Source organism: Synchiropus splendidus, chromosome 5 (genome assembly GCF_027744825.2).
Source record: "Synchiropus splendidus isolate RoL2022-P1 chromosome 5, RoL_Sspl_1.0, whole genome shotgun sequence".
Classification (NCBI taxonomy): domain Eukaryota; kingdom Metazoa; phylum Chordata; class Actinopteri; order Syngnathiformes; family Callionymidae; genus Synchiropus; species Synchiropus splendidus.
In genome coordinates, this window is record NC_071338.1 from 9862382 (window position 1) to 9876563 (window position 14182).

Below are 14182 nucleotides of genomic sequence, written 5' to 3' on the forward strand. Positions count from 1 at the left end.
TATATCTAATATACCAGAACAACTTTGTCGAGTCCATGACTTGGACTGCAGTGTAGTCAAGACCATGTTGAGACTGGAGAGTCTAAGACCACTGAGGTGGGCGCTACCAAGACCAAAACAGTATACAGAACAAACTAGTAGTTTACACCAATGATAGCACTTTAGTTCTGGATTTATCTTGGAAAAATGACCACCGTTCCTTTTGCAGTAAGAAATAAACGTGTCTACATGACTAATAGACCTGTGTGTACGGAGTGTGTTTTACATTTTGCCCCTCCATCACAGTGAGCCACCCCTGCCTTAAACTATTGACAGACACACATCCCAAATAATGTCAAAACCAAACGCCAGAGGGATAATCTCCAGCAGCTCAATGTCAAATCCTGACAAGGATCAACAGTTTTTCTGTCCATCTTCACTCGTGTGACCTCGAAGATTTGAGTTATTCTCTGACTTGTGAGTTCACAGCTTTTGCCAACCCCGGCGGCTCAGTCATTAGGTCAAAGCTGAAAGGCGTTGAAGTTCATCCTGCAGCGCTGAGCCAGACTCTTCTCCAGCCTTTGTTGTGGCTTCACGTGGGGCAGATTAGGTGTCTATTTCCTGGTAGAAAACACTGTGTTCCTTCATGCATCCGTTTCTCTAATAACATCTTTGGCTGTGTCATTCTTTCGTTTCTGCATGTGTGTGTCGAGTTTGCAGACGTTGTTGCAGAGACGATCAGAGGTGGCATGATAATGAGTCGATATCAAAGCGCAGCACAGTCTCACTCACAAGGCATCAGACATAGACGACTCTCAAGCGAACCTTTATGTGAAGCAGAAGTCAGTCGTCTGCGAAGCATGTTGGCACAAATGAAGCACGTCCGAGCCCTGAGTGTGACCTCCGCGCCATGTCAACGCTGGACACAGAGGTCCACTTGACAAAGTGATGCCTCGGGAGTGAGAATGTGTTGCAGAGGAAGGACCCAAATAATATAGGCCCAAATATTTTGAGCCTCAACAAGTGTTTACCTCAGTGTCAGACTCCTGCGGGCTGTAGTAGTAGCTCCCATCATCGTCAACAACCACCTCTCCGTATTCATCGTAGAGGCCAGAGGGGGAGATCAGCTTCCTGCGACTGCCGTACTGAGGATGGTCATAGCTGCCGTGAGAAGAAGATTCAGAGAAACACTGTGTTCGGTCACTTTTATTTTATTTATTTTTATTCTGATTCTTTCATGTGTGGAATCTGTGTTTTATGAGTTCACTGCACTTCCTGCAACCACTTGCTTTCCTTCCTAGTATGCAGCACAACCTTGATGGAAGGACTTGGATTCAAACCAAAACCAAACAAAAAATAAAATGGCCAATGTGCCTAACAAAACAGAGCAGAGCAACCAAAACCCTTTGGATTTCCGTGCATTTCTCACCAGCATTTCTGAGAGCAACGGCGCTGCCTACTGATTCAGCGCTTTAAGATTGTCTGACTTGCCTCAAACGCAACAATGTGCTCCCATCCAATTCACCTCAGGATGACACCTGCAGAGATGAAATGTCCCACTCATCAAGTCTAACCTTTGCTCAAACCATGAAGGCAGCACCGAGGACGACGTGTTAATGTCTGACTGAGGCCAATTGGCCTGAATCACAGCAATAATACTTCATCGCCAAGAGACATGCTGCACGCCAGACATACTGCGAAGCCATTTCTCCGCCTTTTGTCTTTTTGCCGGGAGTGTCGCCCGGTTCAGTGGGCCACCGGTCATAACTGTATATCATCCCTTGCAACTCAGACAGAACAAAGAACGCCTCCCTGGAAACAGCCAGCATTTGTGTTATTGAACCAACAAACCTGCAGCGGCTCCTTGTTTTCTTACATCCCAGCGCAGCCCTTTGCGGCGCCTCATTTCGTGAAGAAGGCAGCCACACACCGGAGGGGCCCCAGCGTGTGGCGATGCATGGGACTGTGGGCGTGTCCAAGCAAGGAGGCGAGGGTGAGAAAGCAAGTGGAGGACGGGGAGAACAATGTGCCAGGAGGGAGAGAGGAGGTCAGGCGCAGGCTACAAACTCCTGATCCTCACAGTGCCAACTCTGAGAGCTAATGTAATGAGTCTTAACCTTCTGCTAAAGCCTGCTTATGGGATCTCAGAGTCATTAACCGCAGGCTCGTCCTGGAGTGTGCACGCACACACACACTCTTATATTGCATCAAGGAAATACTTCTTGACATTCACGCGAGGTGCTGCAAGTCACCGCTAGAGGGCAGTAGTGTCGCAGTGGAAAAAAAGTCAGCCGACGCTCTGCGATTTAGTTATAAATATGGAATTGCAGACAGAGAAGACGCATTTTTAATAAAGCTATATCACCTTTCTGGCCGAATTCGGAGCCACAGTTCTCACTGAAGACGCTGCACATATTGCTCTGAACTACAAAGTCAATTTTTCGAAACGGAGGATTGAAACATGATCTAATGATAAATTCATCGACCGACAGCCTTCTGTGCACGCTGTCTAATGTATGTGATCTGAGTGTTATGTGTCGCTTAAATACGTTAGAGTTGTGTAATTGTGATCACAACAAAGTATAGATTCGAATTTTCACGTGCCGCATTTGACTGAGCCGATGTCGGCCTCCTGTCTGTTTAAACTGTATCTGCGTTGCTACGGCATGAAAAGTATTTCCCAACAAAATTAAACATTCAGAAGTGGTATATGTGCAGCAGAGCAGTGAGAGTCTGTAGACACAGTGTGGAGCAGCTCCACAGCACCAGAGTTCATGGATGAAATAAACAGTAGTCAAATGGCAAGACAGGGAATGAATCGGTGATGATTTGAATAAGCAGCAAAGAGAGAGATGGTGAAACCCCTGGCTGAGAGTCTTTTAAAGGTCCCCCATCAAACAAATGTAAAATGTTTGTATTCTCAAGTCCGAGTTAAGCTGACAAAATGGCTTCTTGCTCTACCTGACACTGTACAGTATGAGTGACAAGAGCCATATATGTTAAATGGTTCTGCTTTCAACTGATAAAAAAAATCAACAAAGCATTTAAAACAATGTAAACAAACCTGTTTGTTATTGGAAACAAAACTGACTGTCATTTTAGCAAAACTCGAGTTGCGGCATTTCAACACATCCACATCCAAAATTGTGACGTCACACAGGTGTCCGACTGATGCTGATTCTTATTGTGGACTACATAGTTTTATTCATTCAAAATGACCCTGTAAATGAAACGGCACATCCCCTTTCAGATGAGAGCGCCATCTGTTGAACTGAGCAGGAGACTTCCTCATGATAGATGCTTCTCCGGCACTTCGATGTGTGGTGTATGGGAGGATTGTGCTTTAAGTTTCAGCCAAGTGGTGAGAGGACCGTGTGTTTGGAACTAACAGCCCATGAATCTCTGATCACTATTGCCTTATAGCAAGTGAAAAAAAATGCTGTGGATCTGCCTTTCAATTTCTGTCTCTTTGTATGACCTTCAGAATATGAATATTCCTCATCAGGATCTTAGTGAGTCAAATCTCTCTTGCTTGCTACTACAAAACTACAACCTGCGTCGTCTCCTCAACAGTTGTGTCTTCATATACTCTGAACCCTTGATGGAAATGCTCTCAAATGATGGTCAGATTGAAGTTACAGGTGTCTGCCATCTGCTTGTGTAAAGCAGTAAATACATCAGGCTCCATATTTGCAGACTGGCCTGTTTAAATGCAACGATGTTGCCTGCCACTTTGCGACTGTGGCTCCTAAAGGGTTATACCTACCTACAGACAAACTGACCCAAAAGTGACTGTGTGTTCAAACTGTATTTACCGTCTGATAATTGACTCCAAGACAAACGACAAGTCATTCATCCACTATGTTACACTTGACGCCCCTTAGCAGGGAGCTGGAACCCATCCTAGCAACAGGAGCCATGGGGAGCCTTAATCTCCGCCTCCTCTGGTCATTCCAAAGGAAGTCTATGGGGAGATAAAGGTTATTTTCTTGTCCACTTTAGCTTGTGCCCTGGATCACATATATGCTGTACCTCGATGTAAAGGATAACTATGTGAGATTTAACTATGTTTGTTGTGTAATTTATGATTTATTTTCTTGTGAAAACACACAATTATCTGGACTACAAATCAAACGTTGCATGTATGTCACAGCACAATCCAACTGCTCCAGAGCTGAGGCAGATGTTAAAGGTTCTAAAGTGTCAAAAGTAGAAGCCAGCAAACATTAGCTGAGATTGTTACCGTGAACCTGTAGAGCTTGTCCCACCTGCTGGCTCTCACTCGGCCGACTGTCGAGCGTAGTTCGCAACTACATGTCACACAAACCCTAAGGTCACTTTTGATGTCGGTCAAAAAGCAGCGCTCTCATGGCATTAGAATGTCGAATTCATAGACGTCATACATGAGATCTATGGCAGTGATTCTTAACCATAGGGCCGGGGCCCATGTTTGGGGTGTGAGCGCCTCCTAGAGGGCTGCTAAGAGCTTTTTAGTTTTACACCTTTGGGCTGTGAGGGCCGCAAGACGCTCAGTTTTAATACATAAGCCACGTATGGTGGCAGTAATGTGCCACTGAATTGACTTGACAGCTGCAAATGTGTGATAGTTACCAACTATGGAGAAGTTTTTTGAAGATAAAAAATGATAAAGAAAGTCACCCCACCCCCAACAGTAAAAACTGTTGCAATGATCACATGGTTTCATGTCATTTCACAAGGTTTTGGTTTATTTACGTGTAGATCAAATATGGCTATTGATCACAAATGAAATCAAGAGTAATGACTCAGTCCATTTGTTCTGGGAAAGGTGAGATTAAAAAGGTTAAGAACCCCTGATCTCTGGTACATTTCAAGCTAGACAAGGCAATAACTTTTCCATTGACTCATATCTTTTGTGAACTCAGGTCTCATGGGACGGAAGTAGATGGGCGTGACTTAGTCTCCCCATTGAAGGGACTCCCTGGACCCGTTGATAACCTCAGCGCGACAGAAAAAAATGCCAGTAAAAATCACAAGAGACGCCAGAAACGTTTTCTCCACCTACGGCAGAGTCAGACTGGCCAAACTTGGTATAAAAATTAATCAAACAGCTGCCCATGCAATGTTTATCTGAGCTCTAAAGTTTGGACACAAGTTTTTGGTGCCCGTGGGGGAAGAAAAAAAATAAATGCTAAAAATGAAGTGATGGATTCTAATAGATTCCTTTCTGGTGTGGGTGTCCTGACAGAGCGCCTACCACTCTGCGCATCACCCACACCATTAATGCAGCCGACAAAGCTCGACTCTCACAGCTTAGTGCAGATTTCGCTCCTGACTAGAGGGCAGAATATGTTTTTAGCATAGGCATCAAAACATCAGACCTGCGCGGAGCTATTTCTGCATCTGTGGAAATCCAATCAAACTCACACCGACGGTAATGACTCCCCTCGCACACGCAGAGCAAATCCCATTTCGATCTCTCTCATCTAACACTGATGTAAGAAAGGGGGAGAAGGTTACCAACCATAATCCCTATCCGTCTCTGCGCGACTCAAAACTTTTTCTCCTCAGAGGCAGTTTTGCTCAGTTGGACTTTCAATAACTCCAGCTGTAACTGTCTTGATGGGCGTCTCCGGTACAGACCGACACAGACGAGAATGTGGAAGTGGCTCTCAGCCTGCAGCATCTGCTCCATCGTCTTCCTCCACGGGTGGATGTCCAATTAGCAGCTACAGCACCGGCGCGCAACACAAAAGAGTGAAGCTGCGTGAGTGAAAGTAGTTTGGAGTGGTCGTCTCCTGCATGAAAGAAAGTCTCTGAACGTGGGTGGGTCATGTTCTCTACAGGCCTTCAAAGTCCCCAAAAGCCTTGCCTTTTGATAATACATTTGCATCTCTCCACAAGAGCGGACGGCTGAATTGTTCTTCATGAACCTCTGACTAAATATGTTCACAGAATGACAAACGTGACAGCAGAGATCCATCTAAAGCTCCAGAGAGCGAGGCGGTGGAGCTCCTCACTCACTGGCCCCACTCTGAAGTTTGTCAACAGCTCTCTCAGTCAAGGTCGAAGAAGTGTGATTTCATGTATTTAAAAATGATCCAGCGGCATCTGACTAATGTCAATACTCTAACAATGATCGTCATGTATGACTCTGTAGTAAGAGCAAGAGCCACTCTTTGATCATTCTGACAGTAGAAGTGTAAGAGGACTAGTTATGATTAGACTCGTTCCTGTCCTCGGTTTTACCAGCAGATCTTCTGCGAACGAACATCTTGACAAACCAGAGTCCATCAATCAGCCTGTGACGCTTCAAGTTCTTGCCTCTCATCCGAACCTCAAACACACGCTATGTAATGGTTTGTTCCTGTTGTGCCCAGTTATGCCCCCTGGTGACGTCACCCAAAGAGTCTCAGTCAGAAAGTGGGTGAGTTCTCACCACTCCGAGTACGCAATCCAAAATGGCTTCCCTGAATGTAAACAAGAAGTAGAAGTTTTGTATCAAGGAAGCATACACAAATAATATATTTATATTTTATATTCTAGTTCTAAACAGAGCACAGATTTCTCAAGAAGTTGATAATATCCGGACAAGGTGCGCAGCTGTCATGGATGACACGATCTCCCATTCCGATGTTGATAACTGGAACGTATTGAACATGGCTTTGAGTTCATTCCCAGCTCCAACTTTCCACTTCTGAGGTACCTGGAACGCAGTAAAACTCTGTGCCACTTCCTGTTTAAGACAGCTGCTCAGGCCACATGGTGACATGAACTTCCTGTCGTGACCCTCAATGACCATAACAATGGAAACATTCATTCACAGCTCCTGCTCTGAGAATGTTTGTTCGACCACATTCAGTGGTGAGTTGTAGCCATTGCTGCATTTTTCTCACACTTTGATGAAGAGCAAACAATGAAAAGCTTTCAAGCCTGAGAAGTTTGCTTGACGGTTTCCACGATTTGAAAAATATGACACTTTATCTGAGAATGTTCATTTGACCTCGATGATTCTGGAGCTGTTGAACTTAAAGTCCTTCTCTTCCATTTCCCTTGTTGAAAGGTCTTTTGAGTGTTTTGAAAGTAACTACCCCGCTCCTGCCAACCATTTCATTGTGGAGATGAAAAGATTTTTTTTTTTATGTTTTGATGGCTGCAAATCCATTTTTTTTCATGAATACATTTAGATTATATTGTTCTGATTCTTCCACTCGCTGAGCTTTACTCCATAGTGGTGGTTCCATCTAGCTCCAGGAGTCTTTCAATATAATCATACATAAGTCTGTAATTTCGAGCGAGTGTCAGTTGCTGAATATATGTTCATTGAAATCATTACAATTAATCTCGAGGTGCTGAGTTTCTAAAGCATTCGTTCTCTCAAAGACGAAACTTTCCTTCAACCTTCAATAGCAAAATCCAGCTTTTGTCAGTCACGCGATGGAGAGCACTCACTCCCACACAAAACTACTCCCTGAACACAATGAGTCCCCTGTGTTGAAAAACCTTCCAGCCATGTGTCCGCGGGGGGCCAGAATGAAACGGGTCACCAAGCTGTGAGAGTGACACGGCCACTGTGATATCGCAGCATCTGTCACACACCTGACAGCTGGATGATGCACACACAGTCCACTTCCTCTCGACGAGCGGAGCTCCTGTTTTCCCACGCCAACACACGGATGTCGCCAAGTCTGCTGCTCTGGACTGAAGCTATCACTGCCTTCTGCATGAAAGCACTACTGCTATGAGTTTACGATTGGAATTAAAACACTATCTCTGAAATATTCCGTGCAAAGCTTTGTTCCCAAGATCAGCATGCATGGATGGATACTAACCCCTGGTCATAGTTGTAGTAGTCCTGTGTGTAGTAATCCTGTCCAGGGTCGATGCCAGACTCCATGGACAATTCCTGTTGGGTAGACACATCATTGTGACAAAGACACAGTAAGGTCACGACAGAGATAATATTGGAAGCCCCCTCTCTCTCTCTCACACACACAGATTCGCAACAGTTCACCTCTTTTATGTGTTCTTATTGGTGAGTGACTTCACGTACACACACAGGGAAACAAACACAATGGGAATAAAGAAGTGCTCAGAAAGCAGAATACCTCTGGCCTGAGCAGAGAAGGTCGCAGAAGCTGCTGCGTCTTCCAAGAGCAGAGTGAAGCAAAAACAAGCAGGAGAAGTTAGAAGTCAAGACTGTTTTCAAAGGCGCAAGACTGCCGTTTCAGGAGAGCAATCGTCGGATCATGAGCCCACACAGAAAAAGCTTGAAGTTATTTTCATTCAGTTTTATCTCAGTGGGAAGTCAACCTTGTGTCCAAAACCGTGTCCATGTTGCACCTATGTTGACGCTGTATTATTAGCACTATTATTACCTTTAGTACTTCAGCAAGTGAATGTCTTACGAGTCTGGGAACTTTATTGTCTTGCATAGACTGGTTTCAGGATTGGTGTGCTTATTTATTTCAAACTTTTATGAAGACATGAACAGTGGCGGTTTAAGGTACGGACAAACAGGGCACGTGTCGGGGTGGCATTACTGAGCCATGTAAAACCACCATGTTACACGGGTGCAAGACACGACTGTCACGCTCTGACAGGACCATGAGCAACAACTGAAAATCTGAATCTTTCCCAACACTAGCATCACTCCTCCACGGCTGCCATTCCATCCTCCCTGACACGACTAGTGCGATTTGTTTTGCTGAGCTAATGAAAAGGAAGCAGCAGTGAGCTTTGGATTCTCCAAGAAACTGTGGGTGATGAGTCCAGTGTTGGCCCAGCGGCAGTGCGAGAAGGTCCAGGATTCAGGCTGTTGACTAACTAAACTGGAACTGCCAGAAAAATTCAGACGGTTTATTAGGAACTTTTGGGATTATTGATTGTTTTTTTTTTTAGTTTGATATTTTGAGCAGGATCACGGTAAAATACATTCATTAAAAAAAAAACAAAAAAAAAACGGGGAGTAATTCAGCCATGGTCCGCCACTGGACATGTATATTCTTTTTATGATCCTCATTTTACAGTACAGTCTACTGACAGTTTTGAGCTGATGGTTGGTGACGCCACAAGGTAAGTACAAACAACGTGACAAGGAAAATTATGTAAAACATGGCCAGGTATTTGCATTGCACTATTCTGCAACACATATTGATGCAGATGTTATGATGCTCAGCCTATTTTTTTTCATTTGATGACTTGGGATGGAAGTGGCTGCTGTTTCACATGCAGGCAGAAATGGACGGCAAAAACCTTTGTTGAACGTATGGTCTCAACATGACAGGTGGGGAGGTTCACCGTGCTTGTTCAGTGTGGAAATTGAAGACATGCAAGAAAAACACTTGACATGTGAGAGAAAAACAACGGGAGAACAATAAATGAAAACATGCTGCAGTCAAGTACCTCTTGCTGTCCATATGATCGCCTGCAGGGTCAGAGCACACACAACAGTAGATTCAATTACTGGCCAAAAAACTCTCAAAGTAAGAAGTACTCTTTAAGGATCCTTTATAATCTGTGAGCAGATCCATCTGATCAAACCATCAATTGAAAGTGAACAAAGAGTGACAGATTGTGTGAAATCATCTGAGAGAATGATAACATATCCACCATATCATGTTTGTCAGGGACACAGAAAACCTGCTCTCTAGCAGCTCGCTCAACACTAAACAAGCTCAATATTCTCAATAGCTTCATCTTAATAGCTGCCCCGCCCATCGCCCCAGAACACTGAGTCTGGCGTGTAGATTTGAGATAGACTCCTTCAGTATTTCTTCCCTGAGCTGCTGATGTAAATGTGTCCTAAAAGGAACCATCTATTCCAAGTATGAAATGAAAACATGCCTATTTTGGAGTCTTTTTTTTTCTTTTTGCCACCGACCTTTGCTGAATATTAAGTGCATCCACTCATGAGACTCACTTTTAAGAGACAAATTTGGCATTTTAATGAGAACGGCTGGAAATGCATATAAAAGCACCCAAACGATGAGGAGTTTCACTTTCTGGGCGACTTCAATTCACTTGATGTGAGCATTCATTCATGACCCGTGTAAGTCTTGAGCAACTTCCTGCAGCTCACTGCCGTGGCACCAACCTTGGAGATGAAATATATATGAAGGATGGTTCAATGGGGTGATCTAGTGTGAGGAGTACACATCTAACCGTTCAGGATATCATGGGACAAAGCCACTTTCTGAAAGGACTCTGTGTTGGAGAGGGAAGGAGATGTATTATCAACGATCTTGCGGTCATCGTGACACCTGTTGTGGACCACATGAGGCAGACAGTGAACATTACATCCTAATGAGCCGGAGTCTGAGTGCGACCAAGGCTGAGGTGTGAAGTCCTGGGATCTCGGCAGTCCCTCACAAAAACCAGCCGCACTGCAAGTTGTGTGACTAGTGTCTGGTTGTTATCACGCAAAAAGATGTTTAGATAAAAACATTGAATAATCTGACTTCCTCATGCACACACACATACTTTAAGTTGGTCATGCAATTTCTTAAGATCTTGTAGTGTCTCTCTCCGCGCACTTGGCGTGTGTGAGCGAAGATGATGGACCATCTCTGCGCGGCACAATCATGAGATGTAACCGAAAAGAAAACCTTTCTCTGCTGTGAGAGCAAACTATATTTATAACCCACTTCCTTTGAGGTTAATCTTGCTTCGGGCTGGCATGAGGCCAGATTTCCGACAGCAGCGTGACGGACGGTACAGCATGGATGGACCTTGACCGTTGCTGTCCAGGCCTGAGCAGCACATGGACGACGGTTTCAAATCAAAGGCACAGTTGCTCAGTAGTCGGCTTTGAAACGCCTGCAGTCAAAATCAAGCTCTTTTAATCAGCCTGTGTTGACTGTGCTATTAAAGAAACACTGCGTTCAGAGAAAAATCTTGAAAGGTGCATCATTGGTAGGAGGGGGGTCTGGTTGGGTAAAAAAAAAATCTGTGAGCATTCAATGGACATAAAAGGAAGCCCATATGTACTTGAAAGTGCTGGAGTATATTTTGGTTTGGCTGTATGAAGCGGCGCGCGACATCAAGGGATGCATCAGTTACCGCACCATGCTAGTTAGGGAGTTGGTGTAGCACTCATGAGAGTTCAACTTCTAAAACACCGTTGAAACTTACACAGGCTGGTCGTTTAATGAGGAACAGTAGATCAATAACTACATGATCCCTTTAATCCTCTGTAAATCACAGAAAAAGGTTGTAAACGTTTAACACTTCTTTGTTATGCGGCTGGTCCTATATCAGTAGATATAAAAACATGTTCAATAAAGGTGTCTGTCGAGGCCACGACCCAGCTGTGTTTCCGCTCCCAACGTCCACCTGTTCATGAAACAGTGTCCTTATTTTCAGAGCCCACTAGATGGCACTCTGTGCTCTAAAAATCTTTGTATTTAAACAGCCATTTCAATGAAACTTCACCTTATTTTGAAAGCAACATTGCCACCAACGGGGTTCTAAAAATAAAGACAATGTTTCATGAAGCCACACTGGCCCATCACTACCTGTCAGTCCATGTCACATATCGGCCCATGTTTCCATTCTGCACTTAATTCTCTTGAGTTCTCCCGACTGTATTCTGCCTTGACCCTGACTGGACACGTCTGTCTGTGTGTTTTTCCCCAGCTGCATCGGGGCCCCTACCTTGACTTTGACCCCCTGTGGTTAGATTTCACCCTGGCGCAGAGATTTTCTCAGCATATACTGAGTTTTCCGCTGTTCTTGCCAACATGTAGTCAAGAGTGACTCGTGACAGTCAGTGCTCCCTCACTGTCAGTTGAGGAGGACTCCGCCTTTCAAGGTAGGATGTACCTTGCCCTCTGCTGTTCCCTTTATTCCCCCTCACTCCACCTCCATCAGCAAAGCACAGAAAACTCCCTCAAGTAACACCAACATTAATTGTTAGCAGCAGGAGCTTATCAATAGGGGGCGCTGCCCCACACCTCATAGTACACGCACAAAGCAATGTGGTGCATTAAAACATTAAATTTAGCTAAAAATACCAATTATATTTTGGAGGAAACCGCTTCCAGTTCATTATCTACTGTCACAAAAGTGGCTCAGCCGATCACAGACATGAAATGGTCAGGTGGCACCAGAACTTTATCCAGTTGTCAACACATATGTTTGGCCATGAAGGGCACTTTTCCGCAGTTTTGTGGTGGAATTGTCCCAGAAATTCACCTAGTGCTCTGTCTCTCTAATAAGTACTGTTTAACGCAACATTGCTGTTCTGTTGTTTGTGATAAATGACGCCTTTTTTCCTCCAGCCTCAACGCTGAGTCAGCAGGTTGACATGAGCCGCCCATGAGTAAGCGAATACCATTTTGTTGGGAGGATGAGATGGACCGACACGTCATACAGACCCCCGTGCCCTCATTTCTAAGTGAAACTCATGTAAGCAATTCCAGCCCAAATGTCAAAAGGTTTCTGTCAAAGCCTGTCCTCAGCTCTGACATAACAAAGAGAAAATGGAAATGTGTTACAGCAGATATTAGCCCGAATCCTTTCAGCGGCCAGAGATGGTGACAGTGTGAACAAATGGATTAATAAGGCTTGTGAAGCTGTGAAATGAAGACTCACTGTTCTGGGACAACAAACGTCACAGGGAGAAATGACAGTCCTTAATGCTGAAAGAGTCGGTCAGATGTGGACAGACACTGAAGATGAAGAGAAAAGAAAACACGCCGGTCGCTTCAAGCCAAAATGATTTAAAAAAAATATATATCAACAAGTCAAGCAACAGTACGGACATAAATAAACAGCCTGAAAACTCTTGGGTCATGAGTCTTGGTGGCAGCATTTATTTTCCCAGGAAATGAAAGCGTCGATTCTCAAAATAAATGGTTGAGGAGTCAAAAGAAAAGAAAAAGTTTCAGCGTCACTTCAATGTTAACACTTCTTCCACAGCTGTGTGCAGGCAGACAGACATAGGTATTAAGGCTGTTGACCTCCAGACAGACCCTTTTGTCTATTGGGGCCAATTTCTTCTCTACATCAGGGCGTCGTGTTGTCTGTGTTCATGCATATAGCGTGATTTTGAAATAATGAATGCTCTAGACAGACTTTGGAATGACATCTTTTTATGCAGACACGCAGAACTGTGGAAAAATTATTACCCTCGTCCTGGACTGAATGTCTGGAGACAACTGTTTCAAAGTTACTTATAGATTTTTCCTCATGACTCTCATGAACTTCCTTGTCCTTGCTCAAAAGCACTAAACATTGAAATAGAAAAAAAAAGAACTAGTTTTATGGGGTTGGTAAATCTTTGTCATTTCTGTAGCATTAATAATTCTGGTTGTTAACAAATGTAGAAAAAACAGCGGCGTCGTGTGTATAACTGTTTCATAAGGACATTGTCGACATTAGATGAGATTAGTTTTTCTTGTAAACATTAAACCAAAACAGCAACAATGCATCAGTTTGTGTCTGTTTAATGCAGCATGAGTGTCTGAAAACTTTTTCCACCACTGTAGGTGCCAGTGGTGCATGTACCTGGGCACACGTGGCTGCAGGGGCTGAAGACGCATCGCATCAATGAAAGAAGATGCAGAGGGCATGGAGTCACGTTTCAGTCCAGTTCTTCATTCTTATGTCACAGAACTGAAGTGTGCCTGAATCAATGGGTCGTTGAAATAGTCCCCCAAATGAGAACCCTTGCATTACTGTCTGATTACCCTTGAGCCGAGTCTGGAGTTAAACAGTGAAAAATGATCATGTAGCTGAGGAGGAAGGCAACACTGAGTCAGAGAAGTGGTCTGGTTCTCTCCACTGCATCAAGACTGGTACGTGCCAGCAAGACAATGTTGGAACACACACCGCATGTGTGTGGCAAGTGAAAACATTCTTCCCTGTTTACGTGTCCCAATGGTTAACGCTGCTGCCTCTAAGCAAGAATGTCCAGGGTTCCAATTCTGCTCTCAACCTTTCTGGCTGGAGGTTGCCTGTTCTCCCGGTGTGTGTGTTGGTTTTCTCCGGCAACTCCAGTTTCCTCCCACAACCCAACGACATGCTCTATATCTGAACTGGCCCCGAGGTGTGTTTGTGAATGGTGTGCGTGCCCTCCATGACTATTGTAGTTTTCCTCACCCAATACTGGTTCACATAAACATGTGGTATCTACACCGACTGAACATTTTTGCTTTCTGTAATTCACACTTTAGAGGATGTGCCTCTTCAGTGTGTCTCCATGATGAGTCACCATGTCACC

General features: G+C 44.3%; 1 protein-coding gene across 3 annotated transcripts in view; it reads right to left on the reverse strand.

Annotated features, from left to right (window-relative positions):
* The window catches only part of LOC128758639 (protocadherin-15-like), a 175399-nt gene that overhangs the window by 4271 nt on the left and 156946 nt on the right, over positions 1-14182 (reverse strand). For all 3 annotated transcript variants that reach the window (XM_053864808.1, XM_053864806.1, XM_053864805.1), the window contains 4 exons: positions 9364-9385; positions 8067-8105; positions 7791-7864; positions 1011-1140 (listed from right to left, as the gene is read on the reverse strand). In XM_053864808.1, the coding sequence (XP_053720783.1) occupies positions 1011-1140; positions 7791-7864; positions 8067-8105; positions 9364-9385 (265 nt within the window). The remainder of the gene's footprint in view (positions 1-1010; positions 1141-7790; positions 7865-8066; positions 8106-9363; positions 9386-14182) is intronic.